General features: G+C 40.0%; 2 protein-coding genes across 3 annotated transcripts in view; one reads left to right on the top strand and one right to left on the bottom strand.

The window, feature by feature from the left end:
- Nucleotides 1–113: 113 nt before the first annotated feature.
- scarb2c (scavenger receptor class B, member 2c) lies at nucleotides 114–10,666 on the bottom strand. The gene is made up of 12 exons (XM_075455707.1): nucleotides 10,444–10,666; nucleotides 9,747–9,904; nucleotides 8,682–8,826; nucleotides 7,735–7,926; nucleotides 7,430–7,521; nucleotides 7,020–7,139; nucleotides 6,068–6,246; nucleotides 5,739–5,857; nucleotides 4,211–4,284; nucleotides 2,289–2,340; nucleotides 1,802–1,954; nucleotides 114–1,539 (listed from the first exon to the last, which is right to left on the bottom strand). The coding sequence occupies exons 1-12, from the start codon at nucleotides 10,564–10,566 to the stop codon at nucleotides 1,501–1,503; spliced, it is 1,446 nt and encodes a 481-aa protein (XP_075311822.1). The 5' UTR covers nucleotides 10,567–10,666; the 3' UTR covers nucleotides 114–1,500.
- A 2,333-nt stretch (nucleotides 10,667–12,999) lies between these two features.
- The window catches only part of rai14 (retinoic acid induced 14), a 34,891-nt gene continuing 26,069 nt past the window's right edge, over nucleotides 13,000–21,821 (top strand). For both annotated transcript variants that reach the window (XM_075455094.1, XM_075455093.1), the window contains exons 1-2: nucleotides 13,000–13,253; nucleotides 14,604–14,685. In XM_075455094.1, the coding sequence (XP_075311209.1) occupies nucleotides 14,650–14,685 (36 nt within the window). In that variant the 5' untranslated portion in view covers nucleotides 13,000–13,253; nucleotides 14,604–14,649. The remainder of the gene's footprint in view (nucleotides 13,254–14,603; nucleotides 14,686–21,821) is intronic.

Genomic DNA, 21,821 nt, shown 5'->3' with positions numbered 1-21,821 from the left:
CAAATCTGGTGGTAACGGCTCCAATATCAAAGCAGCATCATCTCAACAATTAGTGTAGAAAAACCTAAAAGGAAAGTTCAGATAACTTTGTGATCTGTGATGGAGATCAACACTTTCAGAGATTATGACATAAAGTTTATTGGTAACTCACAACAAATTACAAGACAAGGTGGAAATTGTTATATATATATATATATATATATATATATATATGTATATGTGACCTATTTTGAGTCAGTAACCAGTGATTACATGTCAAATATTGATTTCGCCACAGAGCTGTGGTGTAAACCATGTTACCTTACACAAATATGACACATGAAATGAACAAATCTGTCAGGGAGTGGTGGAAACCCTTAGTAAAATTTATACAAAAACAAAATAATAATAATCACACATTAGTAGTTTTCTCTGAGCAGCGCCGGACAGAACAATTTATATTTTAGGGAGGAGAGAGCCGAAAAGCTGCAGCTCCAAAGTGCAAAATATTGCTTTGTTTCAGCCATAAAAATGCTGCTCAGAACGGCAGAATTTAATCATTAAAAACCAAATTGCACAGACTATTTCAAAGCTATGACACAAGCATAAACCCTGCCATTTTTAGCACAAACGGTAAGAATTAAAATCACAAACTCCTGCCAAAATATTGAAAACATATTTCAGTGTGCTTCACAACAAACAAAGCCTTCCCTTTATCCTTAGAAAGTACTGCCGCTTAGCCCCTTTTCTTCAGAGGAATGACGGGGTTTCCTAATAGCAGACGTATAAAGTTTTAATGCGGAGCTGACCCACACGACCGGGTTTTTGAACGCTCCATGAACGGCACACTTCAGGCTCCACAAATAATAAACATCATTAACAAGAAAACATTCTGCCAGCAGTTTGTCTGCACAATTTTTTTGTGTTTGCCTTTAGTCGATTCAAAACAGCATAACCTAGGTTTTCTTGCCTTTTAAAAACAATCTCTCAGTCTTTCAACAACTCCGGTGACGGCAGCCCGTTGTCCTATGGACACACCGGCGCCGAGCGCGCACAATCACACGTTCACACTCCTTCAGAAAAGCAGTACATCTACACAAAAATACAACTAGGATAAAATGGACAGTATCTTTTGACTCTCCAGATAATATTCAAATAGGAAAGGGGCTTAATTCTGCTCATTTCCATACAAAAAAAAAAAAAAAAAAAAATCATCCTAACCCAAAAAATTACCAGTTTAAGATTCAATAAAAGAAATGTTTAAGAAAAAAAAAAGAAAAAAAAAAAAAAAGGGAAAAAGAGGGATTCATCATTACAAAGTGCATGAAGGAAACGACTCCAATGTCTAACACGGACTGAAATAGGGCGCTTTGTTTCCTAAAACTATTAGACGAAAAGCAGATTAAAAGATGGCGTTCATGTTATTAGTGGTTACTTGAAGATCAACGGTAGAAACGGTGAATCCACTGGACCACCGAGATTACACTGCAAACTCGGCAATCTTAGACATTCTGCTCCGTGTTAAGATGAGAGCAGAGGCTGTCGTTCAGCGGCGGAGCTCTGAAAAACAAAATATACCAACACATTCTAGAACACGCTTTGTATGCAAATATTTCAAGTCAAGTTTCAACTGTCATACATATTCATACATGCACACGGTTAAATGCAACCAATTTATTTTCAAATGAAACATGGGCTTTCCAAATGTTACGATAATTTCCTTTCCTGAAGATTTCATTTTACAGATTCAGGGATTCAACTGATCAGCTAACTAACAATGAAAAGAATCCGTCGCCGACTTCCGTCTGCCTCATGTACTCACCTCGGGGACTTTCTGTCGACACATCAAGAACATGAAGATTCCTCCGAAGAGGATGCCGAGACCAATCAGCATGAACGGAATGTTTTCCACCACATTCTTTGCGGTAACAATCGCCTGCAGCTTCTTGGCTGATGCTTCGTCTATGACGACGCTCTGACGGCGAGTGAAATGATAATCATTACCACAGCGATAATGAATTACAACAACGAATACAAGACGGAGTCTGTCTTGTCAACTGTCAACTCTATAAACTTTTGGGAAGCTAATGAGGCCAAGCATTTTTAGAGGCAACCCAAAAGCATACAACTGGGAAGTTTACCCACTTAGCGTTAAAACTCTGACCACCACCCAAAGAATTTAAAAAAAGGAAAGTCTTTGCTTTTTAAATCCAGTTTGGATTGTACTAATTACTAATGTGTTCTTCTGATGGGCATGCAGGTCAGCACTGAGCGTAACCACGACAGAGATGGTGTGAGTGTGTTTGTACCTCATTGAGATAAACCACAGGGAACACCACCGTCCTCACATTTCCTGTTTGACTGAAAGAGAAATAAAAACAACCATTATCCTCAAAACATTCGCAAAGGAAGTTGGGACTGAAGACATGACATCAGATACACACATGCACAGGCCTGTGTTGCTATGCGATTCTTTAGCAGTCGTGTGCCGTGACAAAGTTTTGTTTCTGCAATAGCACACGGATAACTTGGCTGGCCGGGAATGGACAACGGTCATCTTCTCTGTTACTGAGAGGCAAAGAGAGGAGGCCACGAAAGCAGTGACCATACAAAGCAGATGATGGAAAAAAAAAAAAAAAAAAAAAAAAAAGGTGATCTCTATCCAAAAGACATGAATGGTAGATTGTTTGCCAAATTCAACAGCTGGGTGGATTGTTAGCTCTGTGGTGACCTTTCCCTGGTTCACCCTGCTTCGTGCTCAATGTCAGCCGACACAGTGACCCTCCAAAGAGCAAAGAGGGTCATTTCATTACAGGATTTTGTTTGACTTGGTGTGAATCTGTCATTATTTTTTAACTTCTATGCTTTAGGCACGATATACCCAAAGGGCCACAACAACACAAGAGAACAACACAAATTGGGAAGGTGGGGGGGGGCAGAAACCTTCAGTGTGGATGAGAATTAATTTAGACCCAATTCCTTTATGACCCGATGCAACATATGAGCGCTTTTACCTTTCGGCGCATGTCACATCGGCATTTTTAAGGCAGGCGAACCCATGGAAATCCTTCAAATGTATATGAACGTGGGAGCAAAGTCGATAACTTACAATAAAAGCAGAAAGCTTGTCTCTCAAATGTTTTTTTATTTCATGTTAGTAGTTTCTTCAGAAAGAGGGAAATAAAAGGTTTTAGTTGAGAGCTTTAGGTTTTCCCAGATGACACTCAGATTTAGGGAGCTTTTTTAAATTAAGCCTCAAGTCAGAATGGATCGCCTTTCCTCTTAAGCCACTTAAACGCTGCTTTAGCATTCACTTGGAACATCTTCACTGCCTGACGCTGTCGTCACTGGGCCTCTACGGGGATAATGTTTTCGAGGTGACGCATCGTTTTGCCTCGATAGCCAGAAAGTTCAAGTTCATTATGAACAGTGCGCATTCTTTCACACGCTTTAACGGATGCCTTCTGGGCAAACTCCAAATGTTGTTACCTATCCGATTAACACGTTCCTTGCAAAGCTCCTTGGTTCTTCATATGCCGGTGGGGCCCCTTACTTAATGGTGTTAAAGACTGGAAAATACCCAGTCGGTGCAGATATTCTGCGATCGTGTTGCTTAGGCGACACACAGTGGGACGTCCCAGAACTATTTACTGAAGGAAATTGGCAGCACCAGATCTTAATTAAAGCCTTCACAGCAAAGGGGCAATGATATTTTCTGGCACTACTTTACAGAAGATCATTTTAAATTTTTTTTTTTTTTTTTTTTAAACTTCACCAATTAGGACTAGTTTGTGTCCAAAAGTCCTTTACATAAATTCCAAAAAAAAGGTTGTGACGCAGCAAAACAGAAAGAAACCAGGAAGGTGTGAAAACTTTGTCAACACGGCACAGTATCTTAATGCACTTAAATGTGCAGTTTGGGTTTCTTTATTTCAAACTGAACATGCAGAAGCAGAGAGCATCGGGAGCAGAACCAAAATGATCTCACTGCTTGTTCTTTAAGATTCAAATAGACGCATGAATAAGTGAGCCAGGACTGTCCAAAAGTCCACTAACGATGATTATTATGATGGCAAAATTACTTTTTTATCTGACTGACAACCTTTCCCCACACACGCCTCGTCATCCGACGAGAGCAGCTTCAGTCAGCCTCGGGTGACATTGAAGAACTACAAAGTATTTCAGCCACTTGTGAGTATAGAGGCACTGACAGAGGAAGTAAACCGATTACCTGAAGGTGGAAATTTTCTCAACGTAGACATTAATCTGGAGGCGCTTGGCTGCTTGGAGGATGATCCCCGTTATCTGCAAAACAGAATTCCACTTTGTCACAAACGCACAGAAAATAATCGCAGCAATCAATCCTAAAGTATGAACATTCATGCGAAGACGTTCTCCATTAAAGATTCAGCACCAACAACTCAGCTGGTTACAAAGAGGGTGGGCAGACATTAATGGGTAATAAATGCGGGGATTCTCATCCATTACATAATACCACCAGGATAGCATCTGATCTGATCAATTTAAAACACTTCACGGCACTGTTAACTTCAATTGTAGCACTTAGTTTCATTTAGTTTTACTGTGCATTGAAAACAGCTTTAGTCAACGCTACAGTTTAAATCTCCACTCAGCTTTAGAGCTGGCGGCAGAGGCGGTTCACTGGCAAAATTGTGCGTCGTAACCCAGCAGCTGATATAGGTCAAAGTACTTTGATGAGTTTCGATAGTGTGATGCAGTACAGACTGCAATAGAGGAAGACGGGGAAAAAGAAAATCAGTAGCTTTACTGGATTCAAAGACGTCTCTGCGCTAACAGCGTTCCCAGAATGAAAGTTTGCGTCACAGCTGCATGCAAGTTAAAAACGGAAACATGACTCGACAGTTTTTCCAATTTTTCACCTGGAAGTATGATTTCCAACGCAAGAGACTCAGATAGAAATTGGCCCTATAATTAGAGCAGAATTGATTTGTCTGGTGGTACGACAGAAAAAGTACACATTTTGCAACATGGGTCACTCACTAAAAATCATTTTTAGAAACGTTAGGCAACATCCCTCAATTGGTGAGCTATAAAAAAAAAAATGCACCAAACTTTTTATTTATTTAACCTTTTGAAATGTAATTAGCTAATGGCTGGTGCAGCGTACACTAAATGATGCTAAGATGGGGAAACAAAACCAAAAACAGATCCTGCACTGTGAGAAAGAATATGGCTCTGCGTTGTGTCTTCAGCTTATTACATTATGACAGCAGCTTTATGTCTGCAGGACTCCTCTTCCAGAGTTTAATGTGCTCACATGACAACAAGTCCAATAACTCTAAATCTTACTGGATGGACATCTGTGCAAATTCACACTCTCCTCCTTAAAGGTTCTTTTTTTCTTTTGTCCACGTCCCCCTTATCAAGGATTTACCCCAAGCTCACCCTGGTTATTAAAGTATTAATCATGATAAGAGCTGTCAGAGCTTATCTTTGGTGACAGCTCCGTACCAAGTACTCCTACTTTCATTTTTAACCACTGTTAAAATAAATGTTGTTTCCTGGCTCACCATTGGGCAACCAGTAAGAAAACTGAGACAGTTCGCCATCTAGTGGTGTAGTTTTATACCACAGCTTTTCAAGACCATTGACGACTCTTTTAAGACTTCATCTTTAGAATTTATCATATAAACAGTAGGAGTGCAAACAGTAAAGAAAAGACTCACGGCAACTGTACATAAATCATACATGTAGGTGTGAAAAGTCATGACTCATACCGGATTGATATCGATGGCAGTCTGGTGCTGCTCCTTTTTAGGCTCCATGCCAAATACATCCTGGACAAATTTGTCATCTGCCTGGTAGAAATGCGGTGAGGACATTATGATGGGAGCTCCTAAACACACACAAGATTCAGGAAAAACAACATTATGGAAGAAATAAAACAAAACAGATTTAAAAAAAAAAAAAAAAAAAAGGTTTTTATTCAAGATCCAAGACTGCATTTCAGTTATGATAAAGCCGCTCTGCACAGAACACACTGTGTGACACAGCAAAGCATAGTCTAATGTTTCATTTTGACCGGCTGCTTAAAGCTTTTTCCCACCTTGTTTACATGCACTGACGTTGAGCAGGCCAGAGCCGAGGCAGTTACCGGCAGGCACGCAAAAGCCCGCGTTGGCCGGGTTCACAGTCCGATTGGCAAACACCTCGCTGGGGGGAACGAATCGATACCCGGGGATCCCCCTCACTGTCACATCGTCCTCATACAGAGCATACAGAGACCTGGGGGGGGGCGGGGGGGGGGGGCTCATACTGGTTAATATTTGGATGCAGAGATGATCACGCAATGCTGAAAAGTGTGAAGAATTTATTTTGCACATGAATTCTGCCGTAAGCTGATTTTCGGACAAGAACCACCAAAAACCTGCACAGTACAAGCAGATTTTTATCCGAAGTGTTCAAAGGTCGTGCTGATGTGTTACCGCCACCAAAACCTTGGTTGTTACATCTTGTATTTCTTGTTTCTGGTCTAAATACATTTAAAAAAAAAAAAAGGTTATTGTTTTAAGCAGCAGGGACCTCGTCTAAAAAGCTTACACTAACCAGAAATGCAACCCGCCAGGCCAAATTGGTATCCTTAATCCAATTTCCAGACCTGGATAATGCCGAGTGAAAGGCTTAGGAAGACTAAAGAGGAAACCTAGCGGCGGTGGGGGGGTGGTGGGTTAATACCACAAAAGCTGTGTCAGCAAAAGAGGACACGAAACTTAGCAGAAATGACATTTATATAACCTTAAAGTGTCGACACACGAGGGGTGTTTGCTCAGCTGGGGACAACAGACAGTTAGACTAAATTAATACAAGTGTCCCACAGTGAAAATGTCCAACTGACTCAGGTAAAAATTTTTCTAAATAAATTTAAAACTTCATCAAATGTTTTTAAAGCCTCAACTAGACGTAAAATATATAAATAGAATTGCTGCCTGCCAAAAATAAAACAAAAAAACAAAATTGGAAACTTTCTCCTATGCCGGCATGGACCTTTGGCCCCCCACCTGCACAGGTCGGAAGAGAACATGTAGAGCGCCTCATTCTTGGTGATGATTGGATGGAAAGACGCACCATTGGTCCCATTAATCATATTACACTCATCGGATGTCCACCAGTTCAGAGAGCTGCAAGTAAACAACAGAAATTGCATATCAATGTTTCTGGTGCATATGAAAATAAATAAATAAATATGGCTTCTGGTGACAGATGTGGGGCCTGGAAATATGGTTGATTCACATTTTCTTCCCCCCAAATTGGAAAGCAAACTTCAAATTTGCTTCGAAAAACTACAAGTCCCTTAATGATATTAATACTGATGCGATCACAAATCCATTTAAACTGCATCTGATCAACGATTCGCACTGATTGCAGAATGAGAAATCATTTTGCACTGGAGGTCAGAGAAGGCGCCTACCTTTCATCCCTCCATGTGGCCACTCGAGCAAAGTCCTTGTAGTTCTGCTGGCCTGTGAAGAACACGTACGTTCCATCGTTTGAAGCATTGCTCTGTAAGAAAAAAGTAGGTCATTGGACAACTTTCACAGCATCAAACTAAACAACCATATGCTATTAACGTTTGTAAAATGAATAGGAAACTTTCCACAGAGTGATAGTTGAATAAGTGTGCATTTATGCACTGCGTTTTGCAACATTTATTCATATCAACAAGCAGAACTTGTGCAAAGTATCACATTACATATAAATAGGCTTAAATTAGACCTTGTAGAAGAGTCCAAAGACATCATCCAGTTCAGGTTTTAAAAGTTTGAGGGCTTTGAGGAGGTTGTCTTCATATCCCCACAGCAGCTCTCCCACTGTGTGGGTGCTGAACAGGCCTTCACCAGTGGACTTCATATAGTCAGAGACCACCCTGGCTTCTAAAGGTGAATTCTTGACTTGCTCCATCACCGTCTTCCAGGAAAAAGAAAGGCAATGATGTCATGACAAATATCCAACTGTGAAGGTGTGAAATGGCAAGAGCTCCATAAAAGAAAAAAAGTCAATAGAATTACTCCCGCATAGAAAACCGTGCAGGGCTGCTCACATTTCAGTTGTCACCAAAGGAATCCACACGCAGTAAAACCAGTAAAATCAACGCTTTTCACCGTTTCACTTCTGTGTCAACTTAGCTATTTATCATCAGTGAATGCAAGAAAACATCCGGAAATATGCATCTTACCGATGATGCAGAAAAAAAAAAGGTTTTGTTAGATTCAAACGGATCAAATGTTCTTAATTTATCATTAATAATTTGAAGTTGGGAGTATTAAAAGAAATAAGCACGGTGTCACATTCACTTCCTGTAATGACAGTATTTCTTCTTCAACTTAATCAATGGAGAAAACAACTTGCAGGGTTATCCTGGTAATACTTAAACACTTTTACTTAAACAGATTAATTCTGCTTACATTAGAAACACTTTTACTGTTTGGTTTTAGTACCTTAGAAGCATAAATTATTTGACTACCCCCTTGAAAGCAAAGCAGTAACATATATGCCCATTTTATGCCCAGAAATTGCTGTTATTGTATGAAAAAGTGAACTCATTTGTCCAAATTTCATAAAAGACCTGTTAATCTGTCGAACCCTCCTTTATTTCATACAACATATTGAATCTAGGCAAAAAGACACCATTTAAGGAAACGTCTGGGTTTCCTTTCGCTCACCATGGCAGGGATGTTAACGGTTCTGATGAGGTCACTCTCCGGACCTCGGGACATGTTACGCTGGAAAATGTAGGTTTTAGTGTTGACGGCGGTTACTTTAGTGCCGTTATCCTGGAAGGCAACTTGTTCCATGGGCCGGTACTCTCTGTGTGGAAAAAACAGAAGCTGTCAATTTTTAAGGTAAAAGATGTGACAACGACATCTTTGCACAAGTTTACATTCTGGTTATCTTACTTCTTAACTCAATTTTATGACATGTCAAAAAACTTTATTTTTGGCTGGTGGTGAGAAGTACCACCACCAAAAAAAAACTAAAAAAAAAAAAAAAAAAAAACTTAAAAAGATGGATCTCAATTCATCTGCACAAAAGATAATTATCCATTACAACTAGACAAATACAAATGTGAAACATTAGGCCACAGATAAATGTATAATACTGTTTCTTTCTTTATAACTCCACGTCAGGTTTGCAAAACTGTGCAAATGCAACTGAGTCAGCGGTAAGCTTCAAGTATTACTGTAAAGAAAACCTAACAAAGCTGGGTTTATGGGATAATAAGAAATGTCGTTTGGACTGAGCGGGTAGATGGATCCCGCGGACTCATAGGCACTTTAATGCTGAATTAACCCAATAAAATGGTTACAAGAAATAATACAAATATCCCAACTGTGCAGCTCTTATTTCTGTAACGCACTGGCAGCTGCACAAACCGCAGTGTCAGTCAGTGTGGACAGCAAACAAGAAAACACATTCATGGAATGGAACTTGACAGGTGATCGATGCGTCACCTTCTAACACACTATTCTGTCGGTGGGGTCTTTTAGGATAACATTTGTATCACATTATTTAGCATCTTCAGTATGATTTCTTCAGTTTGATGAATTTTGTTTCCACCTTTATACAATTTGTTTATGTGCAGCTGCAACATTTCCAGCCACGTCGGCACAGCAAAAACACTTATAAGAATGACATGAAAGTTTAGCTTTAAATCATTCAGACTTTCACAAATTTGACCCTTTGGCCTGGTGATTTTTGTAGATGGGTATAAAAGTTAAGCCTCTCACCGATATGTGTAGGGTCCAATCTCCATCACAGCCGGTCTATCCCCCTCCAGTACCTCCAGAGGATTAGTCACATTGAAGAAGTAAAATTGCATGTAGATCGGGGCCGGTGGATCCTCCCAGGCCTCAAAAGTCTCCGTTCCATTTTTCAACACTACTTCCTGTGAGGACAAAGGGTAGTGGGTTAAATATGTTTGTTTCACACATGAATCATCTGCTGGTGATAAGATAGTCTCGCATCACATGACAAGCAAGCAGTGAAATCACCTTCCTACTGAGTTGAGGATGAACAATGAAGGAAAACAGCTACTGAAATATACTAAACTATACTATATGAACGTTACCAGGACTTTATTGCAGTCATTGGAACGATGGTGATTTTTTGAATGTGTCATTCAAATTCTAGGGTAAACTTGACTGATATAATAACGTCCCTTGCGGCTTGAAATACATAAACCTGAAACAGATTTAAAGTGTTTAACGTGCGTAGAACTTGCCGTAATTACTTTATAAAATATGAGCTTTTGTAAAACAAACAAACAAACAAACATTAAACGTCATAAATGAGTTTAAGTGCTACAAAACTATCCAGCGACATTTTTTTTTTTTGTGACAACACAGGCTAACTGAGCAGACTGGATTCGCTACTCTGACAGCTAGCGTTAGCTTATCTAACGTCAACGCTAAATTAGATGCTTACCGTTTTAACCACCGATTGTATAAAATGTGGAAACACGTCAGACAAAACCAAAGAAATGCCCAGAATGAGAATTAGTATAGAAAAAACTCCGATGCCGTATATGCAACATGATTTCAGTAGCATGATGAGACAGCAGTAACAGATATCAGTAGGCTTTCACTGACAAGCTACTGAGCGCTGTTTATGTTTTGGTCTGAGCCCTTCTCAGGAACTTGCTCGATGGTGCACAAAGCCACATCCGGAGTGAAACACTTATCTGTCCCCACTTCCGGTTTCTTCGACAGCCGACCCGGCGCATTCAGCCCTAACGCTGACGTAATAAACGAGCTATTTTAATATAAACGAGCTAACTTTAAGTTGTAACTACAGTTCTGAGAAGCGAAATTGCCAAAAATAGCAGCCGGTAGACAAAATAAACTTACATTAACGAGCTGGTCGTTAAAACCAAAAGGCGGCGCAGATATCTATCTTGAAGATGAACACACTTTGTTTTAAATTTTTTCAAAAAGCTCAAACTTGTACCCCCCCCAATTATAAGCCATTTGCAGACTCCAAATAACATTCATAAAATGAATATGGATTGTAAATATATAATATATACAGAGTAAATAAATACTGATGTGACATTGTATGAATGCATCTATTTCAAGGGGATTCAAGATCGAGCTTCTTTTTCTCCATAACTTTCTTGCTAAGGTGCAATAAACACCAAAACAAGAGAAACTGGACAAAGAAAAATAAACGTGAGGAGGGAAAAGGCGAAATGCTACATATACTTATAAGTAGACTGTAACCTTGAATGATTATCTGAACAGAAAAAAAGTCATGTATGTTTGACCTGCTATGTGGCTACAGTGTTCAAGGTATTCTTAGCCCATCAGATGGGCACAGACAAGAGCTCATGTCATATTTTCCATCACATGTTCAAATAGCCTGCATCTAATATTACACTTGGACACGAAGGCAGGAGTTCTGCTCATTTCAAAATTTTAACAACTAATCTTTTACATGAATGGCAATGCTCTATTTACAGTGCAACTATATAACAGCCTCTCCACTAGATGTCACTGTGTTGGCATTTACTGAAACACCACAGCCCACCTCCTTTGTTGCCAAGAAACTGGAATCATTGTTGTTGTTGATTCAAAATCCCCTATAAAAAGTGGATGAGCAGACTAACCAATGAGCAGCTGTGTGTGTCACTCGGACTCTGTCTCCCACTCATTTTGCTTTCATTGATTACTTAACAGAGAATTTCTTTTAAATGTCATAAAGGCTACTCATAGCAGTCAGAAAATTGGTCACAATTCAACAAGTGGAAAATTTGATGCTGGCCTCGAATTGACACACAGACACTGAGTTACCATGGGATACATTATCTCATCCAACCAAATGGTATCAGCATTACAAACTTACAGACATGTTTCTGCCTGCTTTAATCCGATTCATAGTGATACTGTTGCGACATTGGACCATAACATCAACATGAACATATCTGACTGCGGAGTTTCTCAACGTTTGAATGGAGACTATTTTCTTTGTTAAGATTGTGGGGAAAAAAATTGGCGGAAGTACTGCAAAGCTTTAACAAATGATACATTTCTCTCCTAGACCTGGACAAGGTTTGTGGAAAGTGAGATATCGGACTGATTGTTGGAAATGGCTTGATAACTATTATTGAATAAATGTTAGCTCAATTATTTGGGTAAATTGAAGCGAGGCGTCTCACACTGGTTTTAACATTTTTTAATTTGTGTGGATTTGGGCCAGCTGGAGTTTAAAGCTGTTACTTTTAGCTGCATTTGGACCAACAATGGACCATGTTAACCAGAAACGGGGCTAAAATTCATTAACCTTTAGCGCCTGCTCTTGGGTCTGAGTGTTGGGGCCTGAGATGCCAGTCATGCTGTAAAAGACATGCTGGGCATATTTCCTTCAGCCTGCTGAATTTGGGCCAAACACTTTTTGCTACCCATGGACGGCGTCCCAAACCCTACTGCACTGATTTTGTCCTTAAAAGGTCCATCTACATGGAATTTATAGGGAAAATTCAATAAATTGAAACTGAACGACCACTATAACACTCTCGATGACCATTCTATTAAAAAATAGAATGATCTAAAGCAGTTCAGTGCAATATTTATGCTGCATATTCTAACTTGACAAAGCTTCTAGTTCACAATCTTTCGTTTTTGGCAGGGCTTATGGTTTTGCTGTTGTTGTGATGCATTATTGTTGGGCAACTGAAACTGGTTTCCAGTGTTCATAGATAGGTTGGGCAAAAATATAATTAAGTCAAAACCTTAATTGTACGTCTACAGTTAGATTGGTGGCTACTGGATATATCCCTACATTAAGAATTATAGGCTACTACTTTTCTTCCTGTTGGAGCAGTATGAGTGATTTTTAAAAAAAAAATTAAATTGTTTTTTTTAGGGAAATACCCCTTTGACCACAACATGAATGGGGCACAATGGAGAGCATAGGAGGGCTCGCTCGCCGCGGTCACGAGAGCAAAGGGAGCGTGACGTCACTTTCCTAAACCGGGCAGCAGGCAGCCGTTGAGTTGAGTCCCGGGCGACAGACGAGCAGGAGTCCTCGAACAGCTCAACTTTTAATGTAAACGGGCCGAGCGTAGTCGCCGTGTAGTCACACTGAGCTCGTCTTCTTTATGCATCCTCCAGGCTGACTTGGAGTCACAACGGCTTGCTGTTTTCCGTCCTCTTAGTCGCTAAATCTGGTTTTGTCTAAAAGAGAGCGGTTGTCTCTTTTATGTGAGCAGCCTTCCTTCGACTCCAACCCACAGCAGGGTAAGTGTCCAGTGAATTCATATCTCGCAAGTTTATGTGGGTTTCAATGAATGGCCGGCATTCTTTTAATAATTAAAAACCACCGCTGCAGACGGTTTTTGAGTCTCAGTGGTTCATTAAACAAGCTCTGCTCCTGTACAGTCCCTACGGCGCAGTTACAACGCGCTTAGTCTTATATTGTTTGCTGTACTGTGATGCACGCCGCCTACATTTTGATAGTTTTTGGGCAAAACGAGTTGCACTTTTGGCCACGTTAGTTTATGATTGTATTCAAAGTATTCACGAAAAACCGTCATTGTTTGATGAGCTGCGTGCACTTACGCAAAGCTTGGCACACGTCGTCAGAACTGCTTGTTTTCCTAATCGTGCAATAAGAAAAGTTCGCCAGTGGATTTGGCTCTACTTTGGTCCCCTTCAGGCACATCTTTGCCAATACATTTCTGTCATCTTTTGTGTTCATATAGTAAATGAACATCTGCTATCGACAGCAAAATGTCCTGTCTGCTACCCCTTACTATTTTTGTAGACAGGTTTGTGTGACTGATGTGCTGCTTCTAATTCAAGCTAATGTGGGAGCTTAATGACTGTATGCATTTGCATCCACCATCAAACCCCGTCTAATGGAATACTACAACTTTCCAATCTATGCTTTGTGCGCAAAGTCTTTATGAATGCCTGCATGCAAAGATGATATTCAAATATCCTTCCAACCAAAACCGCTTGTAATCACTGCAAAGAATCTCAAATTGCTTTCATACTTCCCTCAGCTGAAATACAAGCAGACACAGAGGACCCTTAAAATTAGAATAATGAAGTGAGTTAGTAGCCCAACTTCAGCTGGAATGCTCCCAAGAATATTTTGGGGTTGAAACACAGTCCAGGTTTGAAAAACTGGAAATTGCTTAAGGCTGTTTGGGTGCAAAAATTCAGTCACCATAGACCCCCCTGCCTCATGGGATCTCCGGTGAGTTACAAAGCTACATACCATTTTCTGCCATACGTTTAACACAACATTGCAATTGTTAAGTCAACTCCCCAAATTACCTATTAACTGAGGAGGAATAGTTAAATGTAAGACAGCTTCAGAACTTTTACTCTCGCCGACGACGCATGTCACCCGTGAGACTTTAATCAATAGATGTTACAGTTTTTATGAGGAAAATGTCAATTTACTCGGGCTGTAAACTATTGTGGTTTAACTCACTCCATATTTATGTCATATTGAGTGTTACCTGTCTGGATATAACATCCCCAAAAAAGCTTAATATGTCAGAAATCTCCAGGATCACATATGAAATGAGCTCTAACATTACCGACACTAAGTTTAAACATCTGTGGTGTGTTCCCCAGTCTCAACTGAGCAATCCAGTGAGTGGCTGCATGGATCAGACTGAACATGAAGAGCCTCAAAGCCAAGTTTAGAAAAACTGATGTAAGTACTCTAACATATGTTCATGGCTGTGTAAACTGTGTGCCCATGTGGATGTCAGCATGTGTGAGTCACTGTCTGTGTATGCATGCTTTGAGCAGTTGTGAATGATTTTGGGCAGAATCTCTCAGCTTTGGGGTCAGCGGCACCTCACGGCTTGTTCAGATTTGTTTGAAAAAAAAAAAAGAAGAAAGGTTGAGAAATGAAAGACTCTGGGTTTAACGATGAAGTCTGTGTCATCCATTTAGCTCATGTACACAGAAAAGGTACACTATGGTTGATTTTTACATAACAACTTGTCAGCTTTGACTTAATTTTAGGACCAAAAGATGGCGTCTTGGCACTGGGAAGCTAATATTCAAGGTGTAAGTGATATGGCCCAGTCTCTTAAACAACCAGACAACATAGAAACTACACAAGAAAGTGGTTGTACAGTATAATTACATTTCGTTTTCAATTAATCCCACCAAACCACAAATATCCTCTGATACTCCGACTCTTTGCTTCCAGACGAGGATTAGATCCTGCTGATTATGATTCACCCATAAGGGAGGAATTTCTCCGTGTTGGTACAATCATTCAGTTGGTCCCAGTCTGAGAAGCTCTACGCTCACAGGAAGTGAGGCGTCTCCACAGCGTCTGACTCATCTGTTGTCACGGTGACCCTAATGACATAGAGCCCAGCGGCAGACAGGAAAAGTCTGGAGGGTTGTTTGATGAATGAGACACGTTTTGGGGGAATGGAGGGTGTGTCAGAAGTAGGGGAGTCAGTGAATGGAGTGAAGAATGCTGAGTAAATGAGACATTTGGTTTATGTTCCCACAGATTAAGAGAGTGCGGTAGGGCAGGATGGTGAGCTCTGGTTAAATGGTATGTTCTGCTGAAATGGGAAGAGACCGTCCCTTAGAAGGAGACTTAGTTGGAGTACAACCCTGCTTTTATTTTGTTCCACCCACAACACACAGCAAAGCATAATAAGAGCCTGGATTATTGTGCAGAGAGCTTGATGTCTTCAGGTAGAGAGCAGTTTAAAAAAAAACAAAAAAAACCCCCAGAGCCCAACCAGTAAAACATACAGGAACAACTGTGGATCTACATGCTGCCCTGCTGCCTAAAATGAGCAAATTATTGCAAATTCAGTCAGCTATGTGCGAGAGTATAATAGCGTCCATTGTTCTAGAAAATGTTGAGTCCAGCGCTGCAAGGTCAGATGGTTCCTTGTTAGTCAGTGGGATGGTGTCTGTCTCACCTTTGTTAGGTGTTCTCGCATTATAACCTGTCATGGAAAGTAGCCAATGCAAATGAAATGCTAGTCCTCACTAAAATAGCCAGTCGTAGGCGGCATGAGAGAAGACAGAGAGCTATGGATGTGAGTGTTGCTTAGAAACAACCGATGCCACATCACGCATGCCTTTGCAAACCTCCCACTCCTACATTGTCACAATTTGCTTGGAGAATTGTTCAGTTTGTCTCCTCTTTTATGTAATAAATGCCCATGTTCATGTCTGTGTTTTGATATGATACAGCGTGCAGCAGGAGGCAACTGTGCTGACGTGCTGTTTTAGCTACAGACAGAATATGGAGGTATTACTATTTTGCTGAGTATGACTTAGTTCCAGGGGCCGCACGGTGGTGTGGTGGTTAGCACCGTCGCCTCACAGAAAGAGGGTTCCAGGTTCAAATCTCAATGTAGAGTTTGCATGTTCTCCCCATGTATGCGTGGGTTCTACTCCTGCTTCCTCCCACCATACAAAGGGTTCATTGGTGACTCTAAATAGAGTGAGTGTGAGCGTCAAAGTGTCATTCTCTGTGTGGCCCTGTGATGGACTGGCAAACTGTCCAGGGTGTACCCTGCCTCTCGCCCAAAGACAGCTGGAATAGGCTCCACCTCCCCCGCAACTCTCAATTGGTCGGGTTTAGAAAATGGATGGATGGACTTAATTTAAGAACTGATTTGACTGAAAATGCAGTCAGTTTAGCACTCTCAGCGTATGTATTTTATATATGTGTACGGAAACTACAAACAGCCAATTATGTCCTCAAATTCAAGATCCGATCATCTTTAGAGACTTGTCATAAAACTTATAAAACTTGTCTTTTGATGAACAAAAGTTCTGTTTTAGGTAATTTTAATTTAGTGGAAAAGAGCCAGTACCTCAGTGTAAACTCGTAGTGATTAATATTAATGGATATAATCAAAGTGAAAAAAATTTCACAGGGTGGTGTGTTTATCCGAGCTAATATTCATTCCAAAGCTTTTTTATAGAGATCCTGAACAACTTTAATAGAAAGAAAACATCTCTTGGGTTCTATTTTAAGCTGTGTGTGTCGGTGACAGCTTACTCAGGAATGCCCCCCTCCTCTTTATGAAAAAAAAAAAAAAAAAAAAAAAAAAACAGGCCTTCATTTTTTCTTAAACAAAATAACAGAAACCCAGTGCCATTGTAAATAGCTTTTTGATGAAGTAAAGTTATTTCCACTCAGATAACGTGTAATGGAATCTGTGGTTCAGTTTTAAATCTTAATGAAGTACTTTATTTCAAAAGAGCCTCCTCCAGCTTAGTGACATGAGTGCATCGGCGAGCCAAACCTTTACTTAAACAACTCAACAATACGAGACTGTGGGAGAGAACAAGATGTGTTATTATTGTAAGCGATATGGACGTACAAGAGCTCAAAGATAACACCAGATGAGTGTGATATTTATAGTGAGATCTTGAAGCAATGTTACACAAGTCAGGGAGACCACTTCATAATTCAAACCTACTAATATATATCTGCCATAGACTTTTAAGTTACACATCAACAGGGAAAGCATCGATGTGAAAAATTAATTCACCGATGGCTAGCAGTTATTTCAGTGGCCCAATCAGCTATCAGTATTAAAGACCTGACAAAACCAAAAAAGCAGTCAGAAATATTATTCATTACACCTGTGTTTTCTCAAGGTTTCACATGTCTAAGTATCCTGTTGTCGAGACAACAGGATACTTTCCACAATTGTATCACGTTGATTCAAAAAGTTCTGAAAAGTTTCCCCCTTCAGGCTGAACTGTAGGAAATGTGTAACACGTGTAGAACTTTTCATTAATTCTGTAGTACAGCCATAAATCATATTTTGGAGTCTGAACATTATACTCAGTAACGGCGAAAGGAGACAAATTATATATTTATCAAGCAAAAACCCCTAATGAGCTGTTGTATCTTTAGCTACTGAGAGATTATAAACATGAACTCATTCACTTGTCTTTGCTGGAGTATCAGATGCAAGCAATCTCTGGTATGAGTACTTTAATTGCTTCACCATCCACACTGAGAGGAGTGTAATGATTTTAGTGCTACTGTTGTTTGTCAACAGGTTTATGCAATGATTGTATGGCTGATAATCATGAAACTCTGTGTGCAGTTTCAGGTCTTGTTCTTAAAGATTGTGACCACTACAAGAAATCTGTGCAGGAAACAACCATCTGGAATCATGCTTGTGTCTGCTATCTCCAGAGTAAAGAGGTTTAACATTACTTTGGGGATACTTTGGCTGTTAATACTGATTAACCAGCTTATCTAATGAGTGAACACTCAAAAAGTGTCAAAGCATCACATATAGGCTACACATTGCCAGTCATAGTCAGTAACACTCAGAATAAAATCAGAGCAAGAACAGTATTGTTTGACAGGCAGACAACAGATTTGTGACAGGCAGCCACGTGCATGATACAGTCGCACCAGTTCACCTAAAGCTGTTGGGAGGACTGTTCAGATGTTGGCTCATGATCATACCCTAAAATATCTTTGGCCACGTTGACCACCCCTGCTTTCCTCTTGAAAGTATTCTAATGCTTTAGGAATGGTGTCGTGTTTAGTTTTTTAGTTTTTTTTTTAACTTATCACCACGTTTTATCTTTAGACATTACATTTTTCTTTGTTGTAGAAGTGCCATGCAGTCTACCTTAAAACGAGTCCAGGCACACTCGGCAGAGTGTGTTACCACGCTGAGTAAATCAGCTTTCTAAAATGCTGGACCGTGAACACCGTGTAAGGCTTAGCAGTTTGAAAAGGCCACCTATGCTTAAGGTGCTCATGCACTGCCATGTTTGATGTCAAACAGTCGTAATACTGCACCAAAGATTCAGCAAAAAGACCTCCGACCGTGTGATTTTCACATTGATCTTACAGCTGTGATAATCTGTTGCTCAGGAGGTCGAGTGGTTGTCTCTCATCCCCAACTTCCACTGTGCTCATGTTCAAGTATCCCCGGGCAAAACACTGAACCCTGCATTACCCTCCAAAGTGTCCCTCACTTGTAAGTTGCTTCAGATAAAAGCTTCTTGCTTCAGTGATTGTGATGCATTTTTATATGAAGTAAAGTTTAATATGAAGTATATATATTTGCCCACCGAGACCCTGTGCACATCAGCGCTCCATAAAGAGGTTCAACAATGTTGCTTTATCAGATGCTGTGAGGGAGTGTGTAGTTATGCAAGGCCAAGGTGAATGAGAGAAATTCTTCAGTGTTTATGTGTATCTGTGTTTGCATGTCTGTTCACATTTGTGTCTGCCCGAGTTTGTCTTTTGAATACGTTATTATAATTTCTGGATGTTTGTGGATCCTTTTGGCTAAGCTTATTTAGGAAAACAAACAGAAAAATTAGGGAGTTTCTGTGTGTGAGTGTGTTGATGGAGCATGTCTAAGAGAGGCAGATGGTGTAATCTGGTTTCTGGGAATGCGTTTGGAGAATTGCCACATGGAGACTTACAGGTTTTCCTGCTGTGACTTGCATAGATGATGTTAGTAATAAATTCTCGTTGTCAAGAAAAAAAAAACCCACAACAAACTTATTGATTTAATTCAAATTTAACTTGGTCACAGCTACTCATTTCACAAAATTAGATCACCTTGTAAAATAAGGTGACGTAAGAATGTATGACTCTGTTTAGCCATTCACTTTATCATTTCCGTCCTTGTCCTTGTACTAATACACTTTTTAATGACATTTTTATGAACATTTCTACTACCCCTATTAGTAAACCCAAGATATTCCATGTTTACACTCACAACACATTCCAACCATTACACAGTGGCGACATGCACTGTGGTCAGACGTATCATTATTCCAGTACATTTGTTTATTATTCCTAATTATTTATTTATTCTGTTCGTTCCCTTATTAAGAAATGGACGCTGTCTTCCCCAAAGATGAAAAGGACAGATATTGGCAGGTCCAAAAGCCAGCCAGGGGTCGTATGAGTGCCCCTGGCAAGGCACATTTACACTTATGTGAAGGCAGAATTAATACAGAAAAGTACATCTAGATTTCAGACCAAAATATATTGCCTTCAACATGACATGTTTTTTTCATAAAAAAACATTCAGCTCACGTTGCTGAGTCGGAGGAAGGAACAGGTTCTGGACTGGCCCGACTGCAGCCCTGTTCTGTTTCCAGAAAGTACGGAGAGAAACAACACTTTGTAATGAGAAACATTACAAATTTGTTTAAGCTTTACCATCTCAGCTATGTTTTGGTATGTTTTACAGGCCTGAAATGCTAAAATAGACGATAAACAAATTAAGTTAACCCAAACACAAATAATCTCAGGTTCAAACAGTCTGAAATGAAATAAAAGTACAAGCACATCCAAGAATATCTCTTTTATTTTTTTTAATAGGCATTTTCTGTGCTGTTGTGAATTTCTTCCAATTTGGGGTTGTATTAGATTTAGTTCTGTATTTAGCTTTGTTCTCTAGGACTCACTTTAGCCCCATTTGAAATACAGCTAAGACCATTTAACATCTGGCTTTTGTCTTCAAAAGGAAATTGGCATTCATTTCTGCGTCAAATGACTCCACGTCTTAATGTCCGGTCAAAGCTAATTATCTCAATAGAAGTATATATATAGTGGTATATACTTGTCAACAGAAGCAGTGAATGAATCAATAACTGAACCTGAATACACGTACTGTTGTAAACTAGGAAATAAAAGGATTATCACTTAAATACTATTGCAGTATGACGTTTAAGTACATGTCTTTTAAACAAATATTTATATAGATATTAATACTGATATATATTCATATTTGTATGATATTAATAAACAATAAGGGGATCTGATATTGCAGTTTTAAGCAGAGTATTTCTACCCAAAGTAACCTGATTTTGCTCTGACATTTTCTCCGAGCTGTGCTGTTGTGAAGGCACATGCGGTCACACTTACAAACCGAATCAGTGTGTGTTTTCGTCTATGTATTCTGTTGTCGACAGAGGTTCCAGTATTGAACACTTGGCCAGCACCCTACGCTATCACACTGCTTAAACCTGCTCCCCCAGCCGCTAGACTAAGCGGGATTATTCAAGGCTTACGTGCAGACACACACACACACACACACACACACACACACACACACACACACACACACACACACACACACACACACACACACACGTCCATCCATGTACAAAGACCAGTGTCCACAGCAGACATGCACACCCTCCCGTTATCACCCAGCATCTCTGTGTCTAATTGATTTGTGGATTATGTTGTCTCCCCTCAAACCACACAGCTGTTTCATTGCTTCAATTAATCTCCGCTACGAGACACTGAAAGCTCCACTGCACATTTGCTTTGTGCTGTGTTTTTGGCACCTTCAGAATGTATACAGTCTTGATTTAGTAGTGTAAACAGTGTAAGAATGGAGTCCTCCTTGTTAGGAGTTGTAAAACGTGTCTGCTGTGTTAACTGGAGCAGAACTGCAGAGAAAATCACATGCTGATCATCTAGAAACATCTCTGAAAAAATGCCTCGTGCACAGGTCGGTTTGAAACATTGACTCGTAATGTTTCTCAGGAGTCTTAGTACACCATATCAAGGAGAAATTAAAGAAACACCCCACTTTTTCCACAAAAGATGAAATACAAGGGAAACGCTACATTGCACTCATTACAGTGCAGGAGTTCTGCAATTATAGAAGGACTCCTTTAAATGAACAACAGCCTGAAATATCCCCACTTGTATGTTTTGATTTGGCAAAGTCTGCCCTGGTTTGGCACGTTACGGGTCGTACTGGCCGGTTAAAGCGCAAGGGTATTATTGCTGGGAGTGACAGCAAAACCTCTGGGACAGCCTGGCATTAATCTGGAAGAGGA

The sequence above is a fragment of the Odontesthes bonariensis genome, chromosome 22 (genome assembly GCF_027942865.1).
Source record: "Odontesthes bonariensis isolate fOdoBon6 chromosome 22, fOdoBon6.hap1, whole genome shotgun sequence".
NCBI classification, from domain to species: domain Eukaryota; kingdom Metazoa; phylum Chordata; class Actinopteri; order Atheriniformes; family Atherinopsidae; genus Odontesthes; species Odontesthes bonariensis.
Note: the sequence above shows the minus strand (reverse complement) of the source record. Positions and strands in the feature narration are given on the sequence as shown.

Excerpts from the sequence above, each read along its gene's own strand:
- scarb2c (XM_075455707.1), bottom strand. The coding sequence starts at position 10,566 with ATGCTACTGAAATCATGTTGCATATACGGCATCGGAGTTTTTTCTATA. Across the intron at positions 7,522-7,734 it reads TCTTTGGACTCTTCTACAAG|AGCAATGCTTCAAACGATGG; the intron begins GTCTAATTTAAG and ends TTTTTCTTACAG. Across the intron at positions 7,140-7,429 it reads GCCACATGGAGGGATGAAAG|CTCTCTGAACTGGTGGACAT; the intron begins GTAGGCGCCTTC and ends GTTTACTTGCAG.